The 26,298-nt window shown below is 35.8% G+C and overlaps 2 protein-coding genes across 2 annotated transcripts; one reads left to right on the top strand and one right to left on the bottom strand.

Moving 5' to 3' along the window:
- Positions 1 to 5,736: 5,736 nt before the first annotated feature.
- Positions 5,737 to 14,572, bottom strand: LOC127422813 (vacuolar protein-sorting-associated protein 25-like). Its single transcript, XM_051666595.1, has 6 exons — positions 14,465 to 14,572; positions 10,555 to 10,700; positions 10,337 to 10,390; positions 10,146 to 10,234; positions 6,983 to 7,058; positions 5,737 to 6,819 (listed from the first exon to the last, which is right to left on the bottom strand). The coding sequence occupies exons 1-6, from the start codon at positions 14,551 to 14,553 to the stop codon at positions 6,707 to 6,709; spliced, it is 567 nt and encodes a 188-aa protein (XP_051522555.1). The 5' UTR covers positions 14,554 to 14,572; the 3' UTR covers positions 5,737 to 6,706.
- A 97-nt stretch (positions 14,573 to 14,669) lies between these two features.
- LOC127422807 (PAXIP1-associated glutamate-rich protein 1-like) lies at positions 14,670 to 22,705 on the top strand. Its single transcript, XM_051666589.1, has 5 exons — positions 14,670 to 14,939; positions 15,094 to 15,245; positions 18,865 to 19,195; positions 22,084 to 22,172; positions 22,282 to 22,705. Exons 2-5 carry the CDS (start codon positions 15,107 to 15,109, stop codon positions 22,530 to 22,532), a joined length of 810 nt encoding a protein of 269 aa, XP_051522549.1. The 5' UTR covers positions 14,670 to 14,939; positions 15,094 to 15,106; the 3' UTR covers positions 22,533 to 22,705.
- Positions 22,706 to 26,298: the final 3,593 nt, after the last annotated feature.

Raw genomic sequence — 26,298 nt, 5'->3', positions numbered from 1 at the left:
TTGAACGATTCTTGTTGCAGAACGATTCTTGTTGCTGAACGATTCTTGTTGCAGAACGATTCTTGTTGCGTAACTATTCTCGTTGCAGAACGATTCTCGTTGCGTAACTATTCTCGTTGCAGAACGATTCTTGTTGCGTAACTATTCTTGTTGCAGAATGATTCTTGTTGCTTAACTATTGTTGTTGCAGAACGATTCTTGTTGCAGAACGATTATTGTTGCTTAACGATTCTTTTTGCTGAACGATTCTTGTTGCAGAACGATTCTCGTTGCTTAACGATTCTCGCTGCAAAACGATTCTTGTTGCAGAACGATTCTTGCTGCAGAACGATTCTTGTTGCTGAACGATTCTTGTTGCTGAACGATTCTTGCTGCAGAACGATTCTTGTTGCAGAACGATTCTTGTTGCAGAACGATTATTGTTGCTTAACGATTCTTGTTGCAGAACGATTCTTGTTGCTTAACGATTCTTGTTGCTTAACGATTCTTGCTGCAGAACGATTCTTGTTGCAGAACGATTCGTTGCTTAACGATTCTTGCTGCAGAACGATTCTTGTTGCAGAACGATTCTTGCTGCAGAACGATTCTTGTTGCTGAACGATTCTTGTTGCAGAACGATTCTTGCTGCAGAACGATTCTTGCTGCAGAACGATTCTTGTTGCAGAACGATTCTTCTTGCTGAACGATTCTTGTTGCTGAACGATTCTTGCTGCAGAACGATTCTTGTTGATGAACGATTCTTGTTGCAGAACGATTCTTGTTGCTTAACGATTCTTGTTGCAGAACGATTCTTGATGAACGATTCTTGTTGCAGAACGATTCTTGTTGCAGAACGATTCTTGTTGCTGAACGATTCTTGTTGCTGAACGATTCTTGCTGCTGAACGATTCTTGCTGCTGAACGATTCTTGCTGCTGAACGATTCTTGCTGCTGAACGATTCTTGTTGATGAACGATTCTTGTTGATGAACGATTCTTGTTGCAGAACGATTCTTGTTGCAGAACCGTGCCGTTCTGTACAAATACAGGCTCAATGGCACAGTTTTGGTTTCTTTTTCCACTGTAGGACTGTGGAGATTGACAGGATTAGAATAAACTGAGTAAATTATTAATCATTAGTCACCATGTCACTATAGGTATTCTACCAGAAGGGTTCTCTGTCCTGAGTATGGTTAACTAACCACTCTGAGAAATTTGGGCCAGCAATCATACCATACTGAACAATGCTCAAGTGGAAACGCTGCTGGAACCATTACTCACCGTACTCAGGAACATTCAGCCCGATGGCAGAAAAGTGTTACAGACTTGTTCAGCCATGACGTCAATTTGTAGGCGAATCCGGAAGTCTAATTCGCCATGGGTTCCCTCAGGATTTTCATATGGGTTTTTATAATGGGGTTCTTGAACTTATGAGAAAAATAAGGTCTGTGGTAAACATTACTTGACGATACGTGGACGTTTTGTTCTACAACATAAATTACACACGGTCATACTTCAAACGTGAATTTTAAAGCTGTACTGAATTGCATTTTTTTTTTTTTTTTTTTTTCAAAATTCACGTTTGAGGTATGACTGTGTTTAATTTATGTTGTAGAACAAAACGTCCACTTATCGTTGAGTAATGTTCACCACAGATCTTATTTTCCCATGGCGAATTAGACTTCTGGGTTTTTTGACTACAAGCTGAACAGCTCTATTTGAGCTCTAATTGGTGTGTTCTAAGAAAAATTAATAACAATTTTGTCTCCCATATGTTCTGTGGACCAGTGGCATTCTTTAAGGTTAATAGTTTGTTCCTCAAGAGAAATGATTTGTTTACAATTAAAGTTTTCTTGACTTTCATAGTCATTCATGCACAAACACCCATATACAGGAAATCGAACATCTACAGTAGATATGAGCTGAAAGCCATGACTGCATCCCGACAGAGTCTGGGTAGCCTAATTTAGACTTTTTTCATGTTGGTTTCATTAAAAAATCATTACATTTGTCTGCCAAAAAAAAAAATAATAATAATAAATATATTTAAAAAGGCTAACATTCCACATCAAATAGGAACAACTAAAATATCGACAAAAAAAAAAAAACTCAAAACATAAAATGCATATCGAAAGCATATTGTTTACATTTCACTATGGTAATGTCTACAGTAAAATTAAGGAAACTGACAGAGCTTTTCTTTATATTGTGGATTAATCTTCAATCCTATCTTCAAACTGTGCAGTGCTTAGCATTCATAGTTGAACATGATAAACGTCTTAAAGAGATCCCTACTGTAGGACCCAATCATCATTCATGGCGGAAGGTGGAGGTTGTGGACCAGTCCAGAACAATAGTATTTAGGTACCATCTTCAACAATAGCTTAAAGTTTGAGCAAAACGTAGAATGCATAATCAAAAAAGCACAAAACATCAGTACTTCCTGAAGAAACTAAACCCATTCAGGGGCCAAAGCATCATACATCCTTTCTACAGCTCTTATATTGACAGTATTCTGTGTTTCTTCATTGTCTGTTGCTTTACATATCTCACAACCAAGAACAGAAACCACCTGCAAACCATAGTAAACGTGCTCTGAAATCACTGGAGTGCCTATGAGGATAAAGTCTCATTTTATGAACAGCAGTCCAGGAGAAAGGCCAGGACATTATGAGGGACAGCTCACATGTTCTCCAATACCAGTTCCAGCTGCTTTCCCGCATGTGCCGGCTATATGTTCCATGATGTTCAACTAACTTGTACAAAGCACCATTCATACAATCAATGAAGATAGCTCTGACTCAGCACGAGAGCTTGGCACATAACATCTGCTTTGTGCAATTCCCCTCCTTTGCACTACTTCTTAATTGCTAAAAATTGTACTATTTAGTATGATAACAGACATCATGATTGCCAGCTTTATTTACTGTAATCATTACACAGTATATGCATATTTTATTCAACTTTATTGTATATACCACATTGTATAGCACATTCCATATGAAATTTTATTGAACATAAACCTTATATTTACTAGTATATTCAGTGTTGGGTGTAATGCATTACTAAGTAATTAAATTACTTTTCCATTGAAAAAGTAAAGGGATTACTCTTACATTTTCAGTCATTTATTTAAAGATACTTCTGATGTAATTGTGTTAAATACTGTATAGACTATAGAACAATTCTATATAAAACAAATGTGAATTTAAAATCAAAATTTAACGTTTAATGTTCAAATATATGTTTTCTAATTTAACGCTGCAACCTTAAATTCTTTGGCCAGTTCATGAATAATTTATTTGATTTTATATGATTTATTTGAAAGAATTAAAAGAACAGTTTCATGTCTATCCTTGTATTTTTCATCTGGTCGAGGTTGATAAGGGTTTTAGAAAGTAATTAGTAATAAGTAATGCAATTACTTTTCAGACAGAGTAATTAGTACAGTAATCTAATTACACTGTAGAAGATGTAACTAGTAGTTAGTAATTAATTACTTTTTAGAGTAACTTACCCAACACTGGGTATATTAAAATAGATTTTTGCTGCTTGTTAAGTTCAACTAAAATAACACAATTCTAGAACATTTTGTCACAACTTGATTTCATTGCGTTCTAGCCATTTAAATTTGTAAAATGGATGTTTACTTAATCCATTTGAGTTCGGAATACATGAATACTTTTTGTGGTGTTAAAGTAGCATTGATGAAAACGGGCAGGGGATTTCTGTTTTCCAGCATGCTTTGCATGGCACTCGATAGGGAAAATAAATCTTAAAATTAAGTGTTATTTTATGTGTTTTTGTACAAGATGAATATAAAGGGGGATACTTGTTAGTGTTTAATGTTCTTTGTTGAGCAAATGCTGTGCTAACCATATAATATTTATTAAACTACACTCTGTAGTGCTTCCAAAATTTAGCATGCTAACATTCACTTTAGTTAGAACATAAAGAAATAAGTGATTTATTTGAGTTACATTGACATGTCTAATTGTGTTGGGTTTACCCAGTTTAACAAGTTTCTTTCTACACAAAATGTTTGTGTTGAGATTACATAAGAATTTTAAGTTAAGATAACTTATTTTAAACACGTGGAACCACTGTTCACGATTGAATCAAGTTTAGTTAAAGAGCTACTTTTAGGAGTGCAGTCCAGTCTTACTCAAGTGCACTAATCCGGAGACCCCCAGGGGGTACGGAAGGTTGAGCTAGGGGGTCCGTGGAAAATATTTATTTATAAAAAAAAAAAAGGTTCAAAAGTTTAACATTTACTTGTTGGAAATCATAAGATTAATTTTTTATTCTATTGACAGCCATAGTTTCTCCTCGCTACTATCGTCTTTAGCTTGCTCACTGCAGGTTGTAAGACAACATTCTCAGTAAAGATGCTTTGGGACAATTTATTTGTGAAAAGCGCTACACAAATAGATTTTAATTGAATTCAATTTTTTTTTCTCTTCAGGTTTATACATCTAACATATAATGGGTAGGAAAAAAGTTACACAGTCAACTAGAAGAAAATATGTAAAAAAAAAAAAAAAAAAAAAAAAATATATATATATATATATATACACACACACACACACACACACACACACACACACACACACACACACACACATATACATATACAGTACTGTGCAAATGTCTTAGGCACATAAGATGTTTCACAAAAGCATTTGTCTTAAGATGGTTATTTGTATCTTCAGCTTTAGTGTGTCAATAGGAAATATAAATGTTAGACTCCCAAACATTTCTTTTGCAAATAGAAAAGATTATAATAGAAGAACAGGGAGCCCTGCAACAGATGGCATGGCCCCCACAAATCCCCCCACTGAACATCGAGTCAGTCTGAGATTACATGAAGAGACAGAAGCAATTGAGACAGCCTAAATAGATAGAAGAACTGTGCTGAATTCTCCAAGAAGCTTGAAACATCCTATCTGCCAACAACCAAGAAAAACTGTGTCCAGGTGTACCTAGGAGAACTGGGGCTGTTTTAAAGGAAAAGGTGGTCACACCGAATATTGATTTTTTATTGTTTTGCTTTTTTATGTTTACTGGACTTTGTATGACATTAATTGATAAATGAAAACTATGTGGCATTATTTTTGAAGACATCCTCACTATGCAACATTTTTCACAAGTGCCTAAAACTTTTGCACAGTACTGTATATATACTTTATATAACAATATTTGAATTTATGTTAGATTTTGTGCAATGAAAATGATATGGTGTGAGAAGTGATATAATAAAGACAACATGTTGCTAAATTAAATTATTGATGTTTATGTTTTATAAATGAAAATATATAGCTGACTTATATTGTGAGGGGTCAATCGCAAGGGATCATCATATTTGGGTAACCTTGGCATCAAAAAGTTTGATAACCCATGCTCTAATCTAGTCTTTGTTATTTCATTTACATTATAAAAATTCAGATATTGTATACATATTTAATTGTACATAACAACACTGTATTTTACTGGATATTGTATTTTTGTAACATACAGTCTCTGTGCTACAGTCCACCATATCTCCTATCTTCATCTGCACCCTAGTCTGTCTGTTCTACTCAGTGTGTCAACAAGTAAATTGCCGAGATATATGTATGGTATTGTAAACAGATGCTCAGCAGACTTTAACATGCACAACAGTGCCACCTGTCTCTCTTCATCTTTCTCATATATAAGCACAGAAGGTTTTTAGCAAATACAATTAAAAAAGTGTCTGATGCTACAGCTATTAGTCATTCAATGATCTCAGCATCTATCTACTCTATATTTGGCCCATTATTGCAAATATCTTCTAAGGCACAAGACTGTGCCTTAACAAGCACAACTAATTAACTACAAATTCAAATGTTACCCCAGAATCTGAGGGGTGTCAACTCCTCCATAGGAAGCATAAATCAGAGCATTCTTTGTTGTAAGACATGGTTCATTGCTTCCACATGTCATTGCTTCATGGTTGTTGCAAGCATTCATATAATGTATTCTGATATGTAAATCCCATATTAAGGACTAAAACTCTTCAATCAAACAAAACGCAAAGCATTTTTAAGGTTTGCGGGAGAGAACCGAAAACATCTCCCTCATTTATTTGTACAGTATTACACTGTTATAAAAAAATAACAGCCAGGGAAAAGGAGTGAATGCTACCAGGAAATTCAAATTTCAGCAAACTGTTGATTTCACTGCCATCAGAAATGAGACATTTTACTCAAGAACATTGTATCTTTGCCAGGACGCATTGTGGGATCCACAAACGGCACACCTAAGATTATTAGACTGTCTTTTGGCTTTTTGGTTCTACATAGAACAAAGAGTACTTTAAGGATTCACAGCAATAAAAGGAGTGGAATAAAAACTATGTACACCAAATGGGATTTAGGAAGGATTTAAGTTTGCGTCTACATTAAGATGCTGATATTCTCTACTTTTGGTCTGACATTTCAGCTTTTTATGCATAATGTTTATGAACAAAATCTTCACATACCTCCAGTTTTGTCAGGTGTAAAACCACCAATTTAAACATGTTCCAACAAGGAAGTTCCTTAAATCTTTGTTTGGGCTCATCTGCCAAATATCGACTTTTGACTGATTTAGTAGCGGAGTGTAATATAGAGTCCAAAAAAGATCCCAGTGGACTGTGAGGAAAAGATCATGCTGGGCTGACAGAAACCCAACACCCCATCCCAAAGTCTGAATTGAGAAAATCTGATTCAAAAGAACTTGACTCCTTTTCCATCATCCATGGTGATCATTTCTGCCTTCCCTTCAGCCTGTAGGGCCTGCAGAGAGCGTAGCAACATCCAATCCTCCAATCCATGAAACTCTGGAAGATACAGTCTAATTATCCACTTAACAAGTGCTAACCACTGCAACTAGGCAAGTTCGATGGATATATTGTATGTCAGAAATACTGTGCTGATGTAGTGCAAAGTTTGATCAATACATTGTATATTAGAAATACAAATATGGCAAACATATTTCTATACCTTCATTTTCTGTGTCATCCCCATTAGAGAGTTCATAAAGTGTAAACACTGTGTTGACCATACCATTTTTGGAAACCTAAAAGTAACAATTGGGAAAAAACTAGATTTTACAATAAAACATGCTTACTTTACAACTGAATTGCATCATATAAACAATATGAACAAGGAGCATAACCGTTAAGTAAGCTATCTGAAGAGTTCAATTAGGCTATCAACTGTCAACTATGGAATAAGCGTGATTATACTCAGTGATAGTATTATTATATTATTATTATTATTATTTATAAAGCAGCACAAGACAACTAACGTGTTACAAAGAATTCAAATAAACAATTATAACTCATTTTATGGGGCGCCAAGTGTAAAATACCTAATTTTGTGGACTTACATGACACAAACTGAGAGTATTTCATGATGAAATGCAATTACACCTAAATGCTTTACCCTTAAAAAAGTTCCTTACATTTTGCAGACACAAGGCTAAATATACTTTTCATTTCGTGGACAGCAAGAAACACCTTTTGTGGACAAAATGCACCCAGCATGTAATAAATGCATTTTGTTGAAGAAAGGTGTTTCTTGCTATCCACGACATGAAGTATGTTCATACTTAATTATGGAAGCCCATTTCAGCCACATAGAAAACAAAACTGTCCTTTGGTAAGTTCAAAATATGAGATATAAAGTCAAAATTCTGAGATAAAAAAACAGGTTGAAATAAAAACTCGAAATTATGAGCTAAAAAGTTATAATAATGAGATAAAAGTTATATTTATTAGATAAAATGTCATAATTATGAGATAAAAATTCATTTATGAGATGCTAAGTCATATTTATGAGATGCTAAGTCATAATAATGAGATTAAAAAGTCGTATTTAAGAGATGCCAAGTCGTAATTTTGAGATAAAAAGTCATAATTATGAGATAAAGTCATCATAAGATAAAAAGTCATTATGTTGAAATAAAGTCATAATTATGAGATAAAGTCATTATAATGAGATAATTAAGCAATAAGGCATGAGAGGCCGTGCTACATTGTGAATATAGTCATGGCTGAAGGGCGTTGTTAGGCACGGCACGTCACGAAGCTTCACCCTTCAGCTGTGACTATATTCACAATGTAGCACGTCCTTGAGTGCCTTTATTACTTTTATAAAACGGTCACCATAATAAAAATATTAAGGTCACAACTGTTTGTTAAAATGATATATTTTGTAAGTAAAATCATTAAGTGCCATCCTTCTGCCAGAAAATATAGTCCCTGGCAGTAAACTGTAAACAGAACATTGCTAGGCAACATGAATAACTGTCAGCTATGGGTGCAAATAGAAGTTCTGTGAAGAGGTCAGAGCAGTGCTTTATACATGAATAAAACACGGCTGTTGTCCAATCAGCATCCAGGACTGGAACTATCCGTTTTATAAAAAGTCATATTTATGAAATGCTAAGTCATAATTATGAGATAGTTAGTTAGTTATTTAGTGATTTTACACCATGCCAGCTTCCAAGGCTATTTTCATGGTGATAAAATATATTAAAAGGTAGAGTGATTTTTAAAAAAAAATACATATATACGTTTTTTAAAGGAGCAATATGTAACATTGACATCAAGCATTTAAAATGGGTACTGCAGTCCAAATTCATAATATTGGAGAGAGTTGCCCCCTCCTCCCCAGAGTCGAAGCTCACGCGGGTTGCCAGGTTGAGGACACGCAGCAGGAACGAGCAAACTGACAATGGCAAGCGACGAGCCTTACACTGTAAGTTGATTAGCTAATGTATACATTTGCAATGTTTTTATTGTTTGCAAATTATGAACCAGCTCATGTGGATTTTTAATAGCTCTGTCAATGTTAGTTAGATGTATTGCTGGCTTCCATGGCTGCAGCGTGCTGTGTTTTCCCACTAACTTGTTTCAAATCTGGCAACCTGGGGTGTCAAAATACTACTGCGAAATAGTATTGGGATCACACAGGCCAAAACACAAACAGAAATTCCGGCCTGGAACAGACATTTCAAAGAAGAATATACTGGCTGTAGCATTGTTTTCGGAGAAGCCAGTATTCAGCTTATGCTTTAGTACGTCAGTATATATTACATATTGCACCTTTAAAATGTATTTTCGATAAGAAGTCTAAAACTGATTCAGGGTTATAATGATGAGATAAAAGAGTCATATTTTTGGGATGCTAAGTCATAATTATGAGATGCTAATTCATAATTATAAGATAAAATCTCAAAATGTTCTCATAATTACGATAATCTCATATCTCAAAAATATGACTTGGCATCTCATAGTTATGACTTAGTGTCTCATAATTTCAACTTTTCATCTCATAATTTTGACTAAGTATCTTATAATTATGACTTTGTTTCTCATAATTTTGATTTATCAAAGCACAGTTTTTTTATGTGGTGGAAATGGGCTTCCATACTTATGTCCATGAAATGGAAGGAACTTAAAGTTTTTGGGTTAGAAATTTGTACACAAAATGAAGTGCTGATTTTACATTTTCATAGACAAAATGCAACTGCCTTTTGTCTTACTGTGCATGAAAACCATTTAAGTGTAATTGCATTGTGTCATGAATTACTGGGTCCCACTTTATATTAGGTATCTTTAACTGTTATGCACTAACATCAAAATACATACAATACAATGTACTTATTGTGTAACTACATACTGTTCTGCAAAATTCTCACAAGATTCACATTTGTGGCTACTGAAGTTGAGCTACATGTAGGTTTAGCTTAGCGTTAGGGTTAAGGTTAACAGTGTAACTACAGATGTAATTAAATGCAGGTAATTTAAATGTTAGTACAATGCAACAACATGTACATAATTAGTACACTGTATCAAATACTTAAGTACATAGTAGTTAAAGACAGCTCATATTAAGTGGGTCCAATTTCTGCACTTCCTGTCACGAATTAGGCATTTTACCCTTAATACCCCATTTAATTTACATTTTCACCAAGAACTTCAAAGGTTCAAGATCAAACTCTATTATTTTAAGTCGAGCTGCTATTCAAAACCCTCTTCTATTACAAGTCAATGCAATGACAAGTTAATGCATACTGTTTATCACAGTTTAGGTTATGCTGTGAAATGCTGAAAGCAGCCGAATATTAGTGTTTTAAAAATGAACAGGATATTCTCACCCACTGATAAATGAGTTTGCCCCACTCCTCTGGTCTCCTCCACATTATAAGACATCGTGTTTTATTCTTATCCAACCATTCCAGGTTCCCTGAAGTAAAAGCAAAGAGAAGATTTTAACAACATGTTCTCAGTTCCATTTCTCGGAAAAGGTCTCTTCTTGTCAACAAACATGGGGCATGATTCACCCCACCTTTTTTTCTCAGCTCTTCAAAAACTACTTGTATGGCTTCAACTGAAAGTTTTCCTGAACAACACGAGTTATGGAACCTATGCAAAAGTCATGGGTCAAACTATAACCAAAAAGAAACAACCTTCCACATGATTAAACCACAATGTTTGAGTATATCAAATGATAATAAAAAAAAAGAAAAAAAAAAAAAATGGCACAGGGCTTCCATTAAAGGATACTTTCAATTTTCTTGTTGTTGAACACTGGGCTTTCCTGCGCCTCGAGCACATCCAGTGTGTAGAGCTTTCGGTGGCGACAGTAGGACAGCACGAGCGAGCACCATGCTGCCAGCTGCTTCTGTCTCGTGTCAACATTCGGCTGCAATCTGTAACAGAAAATAACAGCATCCCAATCCATCTCAATTAGGGATTTCCCAATCAGGTCCGATACAGCACTCATGTACTCATGCTCGTAAAAATGCTCCGATACCAAAAACCGATGCCATCTGATGTACAAATGTCATTCCGTAAACATTCAGCGCACAAATTTAAATCACTTTATGTCCTAGTGAGGTTATTTAACCACAAAAGCTGCAATTATTTAGATAAATATATAGTTTGCATGTGCTGTGCACTTCAAATGTGAGTGTTTGTAAAAGTGTGGAGCTGGTGTTGTGCTAACATAAAGACACAAAGTGCTCATACATCATCATGACCGTCGCGCGCTCTGTTTGTAGCAGATGACAGTGAGCAGAGCGCTAATTCACTTTTTTGCATGAGGCACATACAGACTACATCTTTATTTAATTTAATAATCACTCTGAGTCACATAGTGACCTTCTTTTCTGGATTGAGAAGCTACCATCATAACAACGCAGAAACACTTCAAAATAAAAGCTCAACCAAAATAAAAGCTCAATTTAAACAGAAATGGATCACTACTGTATAGTTATGTAATATTCACTGTAATACTACTACTACTAATAATAATAATAAATCAATAGTAATTGTGTTATATTCAAGCAATATCTCACATCTGTGACGCTCTGTTACACGGCACTTTATTTGACAAAAAATACATCCAATGTTGTATTTTGGATTGTGCTATAAGGTTCTGTAAAAAAGCACTTTGTTTGATAAAAATAATAAAATTTTACGTTGAAAATAAATTGTTCTATTTTCATTTGATTAAAGTTTTAATTAATTAATTAAAGCACCATTTTAATGATAAAATTGAAATAAACTGTTTATATGGAATTTCATAAAAAATAAAACAAAAAACAGTTATGCGAGTACCAAAAAGGAAGTATCGTACTCACACTCAAATTTTTTTTGAGAGGGACATCCCTAATCTCAAAAACTTGACTCATGTGCAGGAACATCATAAAAATTATCTTCTATATAATACATCTGTAATTATGAAGGGCTACAGACTGCGACTAAAGGCTCGCATTTTTAGGCATTTTGTTTTAGGTCACATTGTTGCGGCTACAGATTTGGCTATCTCTCTCTCTCTTAGGCAGAATTTGATTCATAATACCTATTATCACATCACTACTATAGCTCTTTTAAATTAATTTATAATATACTACATTAGGGGAGTGAGGGAATATAATAAATCTTTGTATATACATTTTTTTTTTAATATTTTTTATTTATAATTTTTTACATGTGCTTAGGGTGCTGTTTTTCATTACAAGAATGCCATAGTTTGTTTTATAGAAATCATCTTATTGTTACATCTAACCACTGTAGTGAAGATCCATACTTCCATGTGGTTGGCTTGGTCTTGATACAAATACCACTGTTAAAACTATAAAACCTATGTTAGATTTCCATAAGGGCAAATGAAAAATAGAATCAAGGCCTTTAAAGCCTGGACCTTTGTGAATTGTGGACAAACTAGATTTCGTTCTGTGTAAAATCTGTTCTCTTCTAAAGCTCTCTGATTTCCCATTTAAAAAAAATATTTGAAACATTTCAATTTCATAATAAAAATCCATCAAATTGATTAAGTAATAAAAAGTAATAAAATGTAAAAAAAAAAAAAAAAAAAAAAATATATATATATTTTGTTGAAAAAATTACACAATTTAATTTGATGGAATTTTGTTATGAAATTGAAATGCGTAAAAAAAAATAAAAAAAAAACAGGCTTAAATATTTTTTGGAGTGATAATAACATTTAACTGGTTTTGTTTGCCTTCAGAAATTCCAAGAGATGACTGAAGTTAAATCAATAAGAACCTGATGAAAGTAGTCTCAACTCAGTCGCACTGTCGGAATAACTTTAATTTTTTTTAACTTTTAGCTTTTTATAGATGTTACAGATAACTTACTGTTGTTAAAACCAGTAAATTTACATCTGCATCCCAACTCAAAATCAATGCCTTACTGTCAAATGAGCATTTCAGTGGGACAAAATATCCAATACTATTGGTAATTTCATTTATATTTGTAATATAATAATAAAAGTATCACTTTCATTATTAGTTTCTGTTTTCACATTTTTTCATTTTATAGTCCCCAGACCTACAAATGAACAAAATAAATTATTAATAATGAGTATGTATAAAATTACAATTTTTGGTGCCCCCAAAGATGTTCGCATACGCTGCCTGACAGTCTGAAATTAGGCATCATTTTCAGGATGCAAACCGCATAATTTTTAGGATTCCAGCACATTTTGACCAATGAATTACCATGACTTTTCCGCTCAAATCCTTACGCCCTTTATCATTTCTGCTTTTAATATAATATTTTAATAAAATACATGAAATAAAATTTCTTTTTTATCCAATTAATCCGATTACCAAAATAATCGTTAGTTGCAGCCCTAGATTGTTTGTTTAACTAGTGGATAAGGATTTATTAAAATCAAATTACAGTTGGGGGCCTGGGTAGTTCAGTGAGTATTGATGCTGACTACCACCACTGGAGTCATGAGTTCAAATCCAGGGTGTGCTGAGTGACTCCAGCCAGGTCTCCTAAGCAACCAAATTGGCCCGGTTGCTTGGGAGGGTAGAGTCACATGGGGTAATCTCCTCGTGGTCACGATTAGGGGTTCTCGCTCTCAATGGGGCGCATGGCAAGTTGTGCGTGGATCACAGAGAGTAGCATGAGCCTCCACATGCTGTGAGTCTCGGCGGTGTCATGCACAGCGAGCCACGTGATAACATTGACGGTCTCAGAAGCAGAGGCAACTGAGACTTGTCCTCCACCACCCGGATTGAGGCGAGTAACTGCAACACCACGAGGACCTAGTAAGTAGTGAGAATTGGGCATTCCAAATTGGGGAGAAAATTTAAAATAATGATTTAAAAAAATTATAATAATTTAAAAAATCATATTACAGAAATTGGACTAACGAAAAGCATCTTATTGCCAGTATGTAATAAATAATTTAGAGCTGAGCATAACTGTACATACCCCTACCTTGCACATACATTACCACTATTCTGTTATATGTCCTATATTAATGTCTATTTATACTCTTACCTTGTTGTATATTCTGTATCTCACTGTAATATTCTGTGTGCACTTGTTTCTCCTATCACCAAAAAATAAAATAAATAAATAAATAAATTGTGTGTGCATGAGAACACTTGGCAATAAAGCTGATTCTGAACTAAACAATTTTATTAACTGTAGAAATCTACCGAGACTTATTAATTTCCATGACTTTTCCAGACAAATTTAAAATTCCCTGATTGTACCTGTTATTTTCCATGACAGTGGGAGCCCTGTTTTTACTTAGTACCTTTATATAATATACTTTTTTTCTAACAATTTTGTTGCAAACCACAGGATCATTACTTTTCTGTTCAAGCTAGCTTCCTTCTGTCTCAGCATATCTGCTGTATTTGTGCACCACATGAATGATCCCCTGAAATGGTCTATGTATAATCAGTTGTAACTAGGTTAATCCTACTTCATTTCCTTCCTTCTGTTTCTTGAGAGTGTAATTAATTCAGTGTCAATGCAAGGAATTGATGACTTCCCTAGCGGAACTCCAGCGGACAGCAAACAGCGACTTTATTCGCCATACAAAATTATATTTTTTCACCTGAATGAACTATTCCCACAATATTTTGGTTAATAAACCTCCTTTTTCCATCTGCAATCACTGTCGTGAAAACGGACGACTTACGTGAAGAAAGGAGGAAAGTTATACTGCCAAGGCCACTCAAAACTCATTGCAGATTTGTAGTTGTTCTGTTGATGTGTGCTGCGTAACATCCGTTCATCTGTTTCCGGTCTACATGAATTAAGAGTCCTTTCATTTACGTTTATTCATTGACCATTTTATCCAAAGCCACTTACATATGAGGACAATAATCCAGTCAGTCATCCACGGGAAGCGATATTTAATCGAATGCATTTTCAAAGAGCTGACATTTGTACTACAAGGGAAAATAAAACATTTCAGTCGGTCATTCGAACGCATGATGGCGCAGTGGCCTGATACTCTCATCCGGGACATGAGGCGGATGATGTGAAGGCGCCGAGATAAACAATCTTCAATGCTCACGTTCAGTTATGCAGTACTATTATCTAAAATAATAGCACACTGATGCGTTTTAGTATTTCACGCAGTTGTTTGTTAAATCGGTTGGAGAACATCTGTAAGTTCAGCCTCTGGTCATTCTTTCCTGTAAATGATGATGTTATTAAATGATGCTCAACCCCGTCAGCCCCGTAAAAATGCATTCGGGTCGTTTTTGAAATATGACATAATTATTTTGAAATGCAACTGACTCACATGTATGTTTTGGGCAGTTTTTGCAGCTTGATGCAGTCCTCGCTTGCGGAGCGCGTCGAGTCGATGGGAGTCAATGAGCAGGACAAAACTGCAGAAAATGAGGAAGATCAAGATAGAGGCGAGGACAAAACTGAAACCGCAGAGGATACTAAAACAGAGAATTGTACAAGTATGCACTCCACATTTGTCACTTACCAAAGGTTACCATGGTATTACCATGTTTACTGGACATGTGTTTGCCTCACTCTGGCTTTGATGTTACTGCCGGGACAGTTCACCCAAAAATGAAAATTCTCTCACAATTTACTCACCTTCATGCCATCCCAGATGTGTGTGATTTTCTTTCTTCTGCTGAACACAAAGAAAGAATTTTAGAAAAATATCTCAGCTCTGTAGGTCTTCACAACGCAAGTGAATGGTGACCAGAACTCTTAAAAGTACATAAAGGCAGCATAAAAGTAATCCATAGTGATATGATACAGTAGGTGTGGGTGAGAAACGGAGCAATATATAAGTCCTTTTTTTTACTATAAATCTCAACTTTCACATTCTTCTTCTTTTGTTCTTGGCGATTCTCATTCTTTGTGCATATCACCAACTACTGAGCAGGGAGGAGAATTTATAGTGAAAAAAGGACCTAAATATTGATCTGTTTCTCACCCACACTTATCATATTGCTTCTGAAGACATCGATTTAACCACTGGAGTCTTATGGATTACTTGTATGCTGCTTTTCTTTTCTTTTTGGAGCTTCAAAGGTCTGATCACCATTCACTTGCATTGAATGGACCTACAGAGCTGAAATATTCTTCTAAAAATCTTTGTTTGTGCTCTGCAGAAGAAAAAGTCATACACATTAGGGCTGAAACGATTAGTCCACGTTATCGACAACGTCGACAATAAAAACTGTTGACAAAAATGTTTGTTGTCGAATAGTCGTTTGATCTCATTTAACGTAACATGAGATCACAATAAACTCTAATGATGATGCACGAGAGCAGCACTGCAGTTCATGCCTGACTGAGGAGAGGAAGAATTTCACATCTCACAGTCCAGATGCACTCTAAACTTTCCAACCAGCTTCAGGTGATGTAGATCGCAAAGTATGAGGGATATATAATGCAAAAATACAATAAATACAGAAGCATTCTCGTTGTGGAATAAGTTGATCTGGAACTGCCGCTCCACTGAAGCAAAACTTGTGTGTTGAGTGTCTTTAAAGAAACACCCCAGCATTACATCTTAACAGCTTTATTAAAGTTCAAATAATACGGAAGCAGATCATGTAAAAAACTACAAACTCAGAAACTGCCATTTTTTCTGTGCGGTCAGCGCCTCTTCTATGAGTTCCGCGAATGTCCCGATCTAAGGGGGAGAGATTGAAACTGCACCCGGCTGAGGCACACTCTGTCGCGGGGATCCCTCGAGCGTGCACGCTTAACGCAGCTAGATTATAACGTGATGGCTCGCGATTTATTGAATCATAATATATGTCACTGTGCATTTTTTTTTCTGTCTTTTTTTTTGATTTTCTCCCCTTTTCTCCCCAATTTGGAATGCCCAATACCCAATGCGCTCTACGTCCGCATGGTGACGTAGTGACCTGCCTCAATCCGGGTGGCGGAGGACGAATCTCAGCTGCCTCCACGTCTGAGAACGTCAGTCCGCGCATCTTATCACGTGGCTTGTTGAGCACGTTACCGCGGAGACAGTGCGCATCGAGGCTCATGCTATTCTCTGTGGCATCTACGCACAACTCATCACGCGCCCCACCAAGAGCGAGAACCACATTATAGTGACCACAAGGAGTTTAACCCAACGTGACTCTATCTACCCTAGCAACCGGGCCAATTGGTTGCTTAGGAAGCCTGACTGGTCACTGTGCATTTCTTATTGTAAAAATTGGCAATATGCAGCTTTATTAATAAGAGAGAGTTTATTTTTGTGAGTTAAAATGGATTGAAGTGAATAGAAAGGTGAGAGAGGGTAGTCTTCACCCCATTATACACTGCAACAAAATATGTTTTGGCTTGTTTTCCAAAAATAATATTTAAAACAATGTATATTTTCTTTAGCAGCTATACTGCAGAAGAAAATATTGTTTTCTGAGAATGTTGAATATAATATTAAAAATACAAATATTTTAAAATATCTAAAAATCATTAAAAAAAAAAAAAAGATGCATTCACCTGAGAAGCATATAAGATGTTTAGACTTGCTTTACGAGAATAGATCTTGAATATAAGTATATTTTATCTTTACTGCACTCGCAGTATAACCAAGTGAGAAAATACACTTATATTTAAGATACATTCTCTATATGTATCTATATGTACAAGTCTAAATATCTTATATGTTGCTTCTCAAGTAAATGTATCTTGTTTTCAGGATTTTTAGACTATTTTAAATGGAAAACAAGACAAAAACACTTGATAACAATAGGTGACCTTTTTACTGAATTAAACTTAATAAAAAGTGTTTTTCCCTTTAATTCAGTGAATGTCATTTAGAGGTATTTCTAAAAGATGATTGTGTCCTCTTTATTGTTAGTAAGCATGTTTAATACAACCTTTTAAATCGGGTACAAGCTGAATAATCGGTTAAGAGCTGATGATTAATCGTTGCAGTAATCACCGAATAGTTGAATAATCGTTCTAATAATCATTAAATTAGTCGATTTTCAAAATAATCGTCAATTGCAGCCATAATACACATCTGGGATGGCATGAGGGTGAGTAAATCATAAGAGAATTTTCATTTTTGGGTGAACTATCCCTTAAAGATACTCGGGGCTCAACAGTAAGAATCAATCGGGCTTGTAGTATCTTACGTGCCCTGCCACAAAAAAAAAAATATTTTTGTATATATGTGCCAGGAATAATACTTTGAATATTATATGTTTTATAATTTTATTAATAAGTTTCCTTTACAAAAAAATAATTTGCTGGAAAATGATGGCGATGCCAAAAATGACTGATTTGTTTATAATTTTAATCCTGTTCTAACTAACACTTCTAAAACTATTATATTACATTCTCACAGTTTCAGCAACATTTTTGTCAGCTAGCTAGATAACTTGGGTGATAAGTTTAGTTATATCAGAAGAGTTTGCAACAACAATGCTCAGTACATCACAGAAATCCCAAAAACATTTACATGATCAACAAATGTAACATAGCAACGACGGGCAAGTGAATGTTCCATCAACCGGCCCGAAACTCTCTCAAACCGGCTCCGGGCCCATGAGCCATTCTTTCTGTTGAGCCCTAGTACCTACAGTAGAAGTACCATGTAAATACCATGGGATATGGGCAAATCTCACAAAAAAATGTCCAGAGCACATTTCACCCAGATGAAAAAAAATAAGATATTATGTTTTGCATTAAGAAAATGAAGCCTTTTTTTTGTAGGGCCATTAAAATGATTGTAGATCAACAAATACTATAAAAACCAACTGCTCAAGCAAACAGAATTGTCTTTAAAGCGCCACAGAGGTGAAATCAACCTACAAATGGCTTCCTTGTAGCTGACTCTTCATATTAATAATATTCATTTTAACATAAAAGAGATAACACACATCCGCTTTAAATAATTTCCTTTTTTCTTTTGATTTTGGGGTTAAATATGACCTGGACATGTTCTTGATGCAGGTTTCATGAGATTCACCCATATATCATATAACCATCTGTTACTGTATCTCACAATACATGATCCTAAGAGCAGCACAATTCATATGTATGTTATGCTCCTGTTTCTTCCTCTTCCATGCTGTCCATCATGTATGAAAGATGTAGAGGGAGGCAAAGAATCCATGGAAGTACAGGAGCAGAAAGAGGGAATAACCACTGATGGAGAAATGAATGGAGGTGGAGGAGACCACCAGCAGGCGGAGGAGGACTGGGAGATCCCCTACAGTGACAAGGAGATTGAGGATCCTAAGAACTGGATGCCTCCACCAGAGGAGATCAAACGGCTATATGAGCTCCTGGCCAAAGGAGAAGCGCTTGAGTTGAAGTGGGTCCCTCTTCCACGTCGACCTCCGACCCCTCCACGCACTCCATCGCCTGACAGAGATGGAGAAGACTCACAGGAGGCTAAACAGGAAGAGAGTGAGCACAAGTGAGTGGTCTTAAAGGAATAATAGTTCACTCAAAGATTAAAATTTCCTAATGTCACTCCAAACTAGCGATAGACAGATATACCGGCCAGGCCAATTAATCGGCCGATATTTGATATTTATCAGCTTGGCCAATAAACAGAAGTGCTAACTTTCCCTTGTGTCAGTTCCAAAATCTATCAATAGATTTGTCAATGGATAGCAAAAAAAAATTCTGTTTTTGAGGAGTGTTTTTTTTTTTTCAAATATGTTAATATTATATAAAATAAGCGTTTGTTTCACTTTAGAAGTCTTGTGTACATCTGATTTGCTTTTGTTAAATTGTATTATGTATAGGGGCATTTATATTGGCCATCACCGATTCTCAACTCTAGATATCGGCATCGGACATTGAAAAACCGATATTGGTCGACTGCTACTTCAGACCATATGGCTTTTCTTTCTTCTGTGGAACACAAAAGGAAATAATTTCATGCGTCATGCGGCTTTATAGTCATAAAACTAGGGATGGGCATTTAAAAAAAACAAATTGCAGACAAGCACTCTAACCCACAAACAACGAGTAATCGATTAGTCATAAATTAAAATGCAAGATAAAGATAACAAGTATGATGCGTACGGGAAATCTATATTTTGTTTTATTCAGGAATGTTACAAAGAACGGTTTCAAAATAAGGCAACTTCAACAAACTGTGCTTTCCTTTGGGAAAAAAATGTAATGAACAATATGCATGAATAAAAATTAAGAAAAAAAAAAGATTTAAAAGTAAAAAAACATTTGCACTCATTGGAGCTTAGAATCATAGAAACCAATAGTGATGGCATTAGGGTAATGTACATATATAAAGTCTGACTCTACATAAAGGCTATCACATTATTGTCATTTCACATGTTATTTTTCAGAAAAACAAGTGGTGAAAGTTGTCTTTTTATCAAATGTGCTCTGCCCGTGTTCAGAGTTAAACGCACATACTAGTCTGATAAACTTCAGAGTTTCTCGTACCGCTTCGCATTTTCTTTCCACCGTAAAAGCAGATCCTCGTCCTTTGGTTTGCATGACTCACATACTGGTGTGATAAGCTTCCGAGTTTCTCGTACCGCTTCGCATTTTCTTTCCACCATAAAAGCAGATCCTCGTCCTTTTGTTTGCATGACTCCAACAAGAACTGACTACCGACAGAGTAGAATTCAATAACAATCAAAATATTACAAGTATTGCTAGTGCTAAACTAGGCTTTGCTTTCAAAAGCATGGAAGCATCGTATCTTCTTCTCTCATCCAACACCTTGACGACACACTTTCACAGCGGAATCAATTGTAATGGCGAGATTTGGTGAGTGATTCGGAGGGAAAGTACAGTATTCAGCGCTACTCACGAGGGTTACTCCGATACCAAAATTTTGGCTTCGGTACGATACCAGCCCTGGTACATTGGTATTGATACTAAATTGATACTATAATCAACAAATAAAAAGCCTCATATTTTTGATGAAATTACACAGAAAATGACTTGTTAATTGTTAAAGAGCTTGTACCATGACGTTAAAATTTTAATTAAATGTTATGATCAATCGGTGTTTAATCAAATTGATACATGCAGTTTTAATCAAATAAAAATATAATATTATTATTTATTTATTTTTACAAAAAATTTCACTTATTTTTGGTCAAATAAAATGTTGCACAACAGAGCTTCACAGCATGATATTAATGAAAACAAAAAAACCTGTGGCACAAGGCTGCTTGCATTTGTGATATTGCTTACAGATAATAATAATAATACAACCATTTAATATTACATAATTGTTGTTATGAGTATTATTGCTACTTTTTAAATATTACATTTTTATACAGTAGTTATTGTTCTGTCTTCAATTTCACGCATCCGTTTGAATAGAGCTTTCATGTTAGCTGGACTTTTATTTTGACAGACCTTTGAGTTCTTCCTGTTTTAACGGGTTCTTTATTTCAAGCTTCCCAGTAATGTTGGGATAATCCCCTTGTGACTCTCGAGCTGAAATCTCCCAGCTGCACCCGAGGAGTTCATTTAAGTGTTAAAAGCCGTTTATACTCTAAACATACTGCATGGAAATTAAGTTGTTGAGTTTGTGTTAGTGTATGCGTATGCGTGTCCACCCGTGTGTCTGTGGGAATCATATGACAGCAGAGCGGCACCTCTTGTTCATTCTGTAGCATGCAGCGTATGTGACTGTATATTATTTAATTAAATTACATCCTTCTGCTGTTTAATGATCACACTTGGTCATATCCAGAGGTTTTTTATATTTTCAAATTGTCATTGATTTTATCTCAAATTTGTCACATCTCATATCATTTAGCTAATGACAGCATACTGTAATGTGGTACCGAAATTAGCAACAAAATGATATCGTACCGTTTACATTTTTTTGGTATCGCGATATTTCATTAGTACTGGTAAACCACTCAGCCCTACTGCTCATGGCAGACAAATGCGCAAAGAAAAATCAATTTGCGATTATTCGAGTAGTTTTTTTACTAGCTGGTGCAGAATGAGTACTCGATTAGTCGATTACTCGTGCACATCCCTACATAAAACCACAGTAAAAGTAATCAATATGACACATGTACTGTATTTCAAGTCTTCTGAAGCCATACTATCACTTTGTGTGACGAATGAATCGAAATTTAAGTCATTTGGTCACAAGACAAGCAAGAACCAGTGATGTTATTGACACCCAACCTGCTTCATACTCAGATCGTCAGTGATTTAATTTGTGAATAACGACTTAATTTCAGTACATTGTTTTATTGGTCTGTTACTAGTAATGAAGCACCACCACCCTCTTTGTTAGGATTTATCAAATATTTCTAAACAACATTTTTAGATTTCTCTGTGTATTTTCTCCAGGGCACTCTCACCAACGGAGTTTGATTTTGATGAGGAGCAAACTGCCGCAACTCCTAAAAATGCTTTTCTCAATCGGCGAAGAACACCAGGTATGATAAAAAAAATAAATTAAAAAAAGATGTATCAATTTGGGAACAATGGTACTCATACAATAAAAATCATTAATTTGATATGTATCGTTCCTTCTTTCATCTCCAGGATCTTCAGCCCGCTCTTCGGTCAAACGTGAGGCTCGGCTAGACAAAGTGCTATCAGACATGAAGCGTCACAGAAAAATTGAGGAGCAGATTCTAAGGACAGGTCGTGACCTTTTTAAAAGTGATAAAACACGGCCAGGGCCTGCCGCTGTTCAGCCCTTATCGCCAAACAGTCAGAGGGAGCGGGAAAAAGAAAGGGAGCGAGACAGTGACCCCAGCACTGTCTTCAGTCCCAGACAGAGGAGATACTGAGGGAAAACGAGAAACAGACTTCTTGAAAGAACAGCCATTTTTTTAGGGTTCATACCCTAAACATGAGATGCTACTATTTTACTGATGTTGTCTTTTTTCTTTTCTTTTTGTTTTTTTTAATAAAAAAAAAGATATATATATTTTCTACATTGTAAATAAATGTCTTGCCTAGATCCTGGTCTCCTGCTATTTTTAGATATATATTTTTTAGGCTTTAATCATCTTTACTTTATCTCCATTTACTCAGTCAGCGTTTCAGGTCATGGAAAACCTGGACATATCAGGGAGTTTCAAAGTTGTTGGCCAAGCCAGTAAAAGTTTTGGAAATGAGAAATAAATGTCAGAATAATTGTTGAGAATGATTTATTTCAGCTTTTATTTCTTTCATCACATTCCCAGAGGGTCACAAGTTTACATACACTTTGTTAGTATTTGGTAGCATTGCCTTTAAATTGTTTATACTTGGGTCAGAACATTTTGAGTAGCCTTCCACAAGCTTCTCACAATAAGTTGCTGCAATTTTGGCCCATTCCTCCAGACAGAACTGGTGTAACCGAGTCAGGTTTTTAGGCCTACTTGCTCGCACACGCTTTTTCAGTTCTGCCCACAAATTTTCTATCGGATTGAGGTCAGGACTTTGTGATGACCACTCCCAATACATTGACTTTGTGGTCCTTAAGTCATTTTGCCACAACTTTGGAGGTATGCTTGAGGTCATTGTCCATTTGGAAGACCCATTTGCGACAAGCTTTAACTTCCTGGCTGATGTCTTGAGATGTTGCTTCAATATGTACACATAAATTTCCTTCCTCATGGTGCCATCTATTTTGTGAAGAGCACCAGTCCCTCCTGCAGCAAAGCACCCCCACAACATGATGCTTGCCACCCTCATGCTTCACGGTTGGGATGGTGTTCTTCAGCTTGCAAGCCTCACACTTTTTCCTCCAAACATAACTATGGTCATTATGGCCAAACAGTTCAATTTTTGTTTCATTAGACCAGAGGACATTTCTCCAAAAAGTAAGATCTTTGTCCCCATGTGCACTTGCAAACTGTAGTCTGGCTTTTTTATGGTGGTTTTGGAGCAGTGGCTTCTTCCTTGCTGAGCAGCCTTTCAGGTTATGTCGATATAGGACTCGTTTTACAGTGGATATAGATACTTGTCTACCTGTTTCCTCCAGCATCTTCATGAGGTCCTTTGCTGTTGTTCTGGGATTGATTTGCACTGTTCGCACCACACTACGTTCATCTCTATTAGACAGAATGTGTCTCCTTCCTGAGCGGTATGATGGCTGCGTGGTACCATGGTGTTTATACTTGCGTACTATTGTTTGTACAGATGAACATGGTACCTTCAGGCATTTGGAAATTGCTCCCAAGGGCGAACCAGACTTGTCTTGGCTGATTTCTTTTGATTTTCCTATGATGTCAAGTAAAAAGGCACTGAGTTTGAAGGTAGGCCTTAAAATACATCCACAGGTACACCTCCAATTCAGTACACCTCCTATCAGAAGCTAATTGTCTAAAGGCTTGACATAATTTTCTGGAATTTTTCAAGCTGCTTAAAGGCACAGTTAACTTGAGTATGTAAACTTCTGACCCACTGGAATTGTGATATAGTCAATTCAAAGTGAAACAATCTGTAAACAGTTGTTGGAAAAAATACTCATGTCATGCACAAAGTAGATGTCCTAAATGACTTGCCAAAACTGTAGTTTGTTAATATTAAATCTGTGGAGTGGTTCAAAAATGAGTTTTATTGATAATAATGAACAAACACAATCTGTTTTAACTAAAAACATTAAAATTATTGTATTGTTCTTGTACATACTGAATACATCATTCAAGCTTTCATAGTGTAGGTTGGTAAAAGTATGTGAACACCTAGGCTAATAACGTCAACTAAAGCTAATTAGGAGTTAATCAGGAGTTGGCAAACCTGGAATGTAATTAATGAAATGAGATTGGAAGTGTGGGTTAGAGCTATTTTGACTTATAAAAAGCACTCAAACATTTTGAGTTTGTTATTCACAAGAAGCATCTGCTGATGTGGACCATGCCTCGCAGAAAAGAGATTTCTGAAGACCTACGATCAAGACTGTTTGCTTTGCATAAAGCTGGAAAGGGTTAAAAAGTTATCTCAGATAGCTTAGATATTCAGAATGCTCAATCAGGTTAAAAAAGGACCCTAGAGTGACAGCTAAAGACTTGAAAGAATCAGTGGAACTGGTTAACATCTCTGTTCATAAGTCTACTATACAGAAAACATTAAACAGGCATGGTGTCCATGACAGGACACCATGAAGGAAGCCACTGCTTTCCAAAAAACCAAAAACATTGCTGTGTGCCTGAAGTTTCCCAAAGACCACAATGCAACTAGGAAAAGTTTTGGTGGATTGGTGAAACTAAGTTTGAATTGTTTGGGAAGAACACGCAACACTACGTATGGCGTAAAAAGGGCGCCACGTACCAACATGAAAACATCATCCCAGCGGTGAAGTACAGTGGAGGGAGCATCATGATTTGGGACTGCTTTGCTTCTTCAGGGCCTGGACCGGTTGCCCTTATCGAGGGGAAAAATTAATTCCCAAGTTTATTAACACATCTTACAGGATAATTTCAGGGTGGCTGTGTGACAGCTGAAGCTCAGTAGAGGACAATGCAGGACAATGACCCTAAACCTCGAATTAAATCCACTACAGAATGGCTTCAAAAAAGAAAATCCACCTTTTAGAGTGGCTCAGTCAGAGCCCAGACCTTAACTCAATAGATATGCTGTGGAATTATCTCAAGGGAGCCATTCACACCAGACATCCTAAGAATACGGCTGAGCTGAAGCAATTCTGTAAGAAAGAATGGTCCAAAATTCCTTTGTGCACATTGTGCACATTGTGCAGGTTCCGAAAACACTTGGTTGAAGTTATTGCTGCCAAAGGAGGATCAACCAGTTATTAAATCCAAGGGTTCACTTACTTTTCCACAGTACTGAAAATGTGTAATGTGTTCAATAAAGACATGAAAGATTATAGTTGTTTGTGTGTTGTTAGTTTAACCATTGTGTGACCTTCGGGACATTTTTGTCTTTTTCATTTTTGTTTTTTCTGTCAATTTGGTTGTTAATGCCAACGGCATAAATTTGGCCAAAGGTGTGTATTTTTTTGGGAATTTTGATATTTCAACCTCAGTTGCTATAATACATCTATTATACACTATGTACACAAAATAGTTACACACAGGACCTTAAGGACAAAAATGTCCCCATTGAAACTGCAATATTTGATCCCAGTGCCATTAAAGCATAAAATCATGAATTCTATGATATTATGCTTTCATTCCAGAGCCCTAGCTTCAAAATGTTAATGTTTTATATTTTCCACCAGATGGCGCCATTTTGATGTTTAGCTTATGGAGCAAATACATACTTTTTCCCTATTTTCTGTTTGCTGTATTATAGAGCACTGCAGGCCAAATGATGCAGCTAAAATTGTGTGGGTGTTTTTTGTATGTGTGTATAGAAAAATTTGTGTGTGTGTGTGTGTGTGTGTGTGTGGAAAAACAAGTGTCATTATGTAAATAAATTGGCATTTAAAGTGTTAAAATCCTGAACATTTGGTAGTTATGATCAGGACTGATGTTGGTTAAAAAAAATTAACTCAGTGAAAGTAAAAAATAATATTAATATATAATATTATTATGGCAGTTTTTTGACGCTGATATTTTTGTCCTTTAAGGACCTCTGAGTAACTTTTTTTTTATTGACGCACAA

The sequence above is a fragment of the Myxocyprinus asiaticus genome, chromosome 32, assembly GCF_019703515.2.
Source record: "Myxocyprinus asiaticus isolate MX2 ecotype Aquarium Trade chromosome 32, UBuf_Myxa_2, whole genome shotgun sequence".
In the NCBI taxonomy this organism is placed as follows: Eukaryota; Metazoa; Chordata; class Actinopteri; order Cypriniformes; family Catostomidae; genus Myxocyprinus; species Myxocyprinus asiaticus.
Note: the sequence above shows the minus strand (reverse complement) of the source record. Positions and strands in the feature narration are given on the sequence as shown.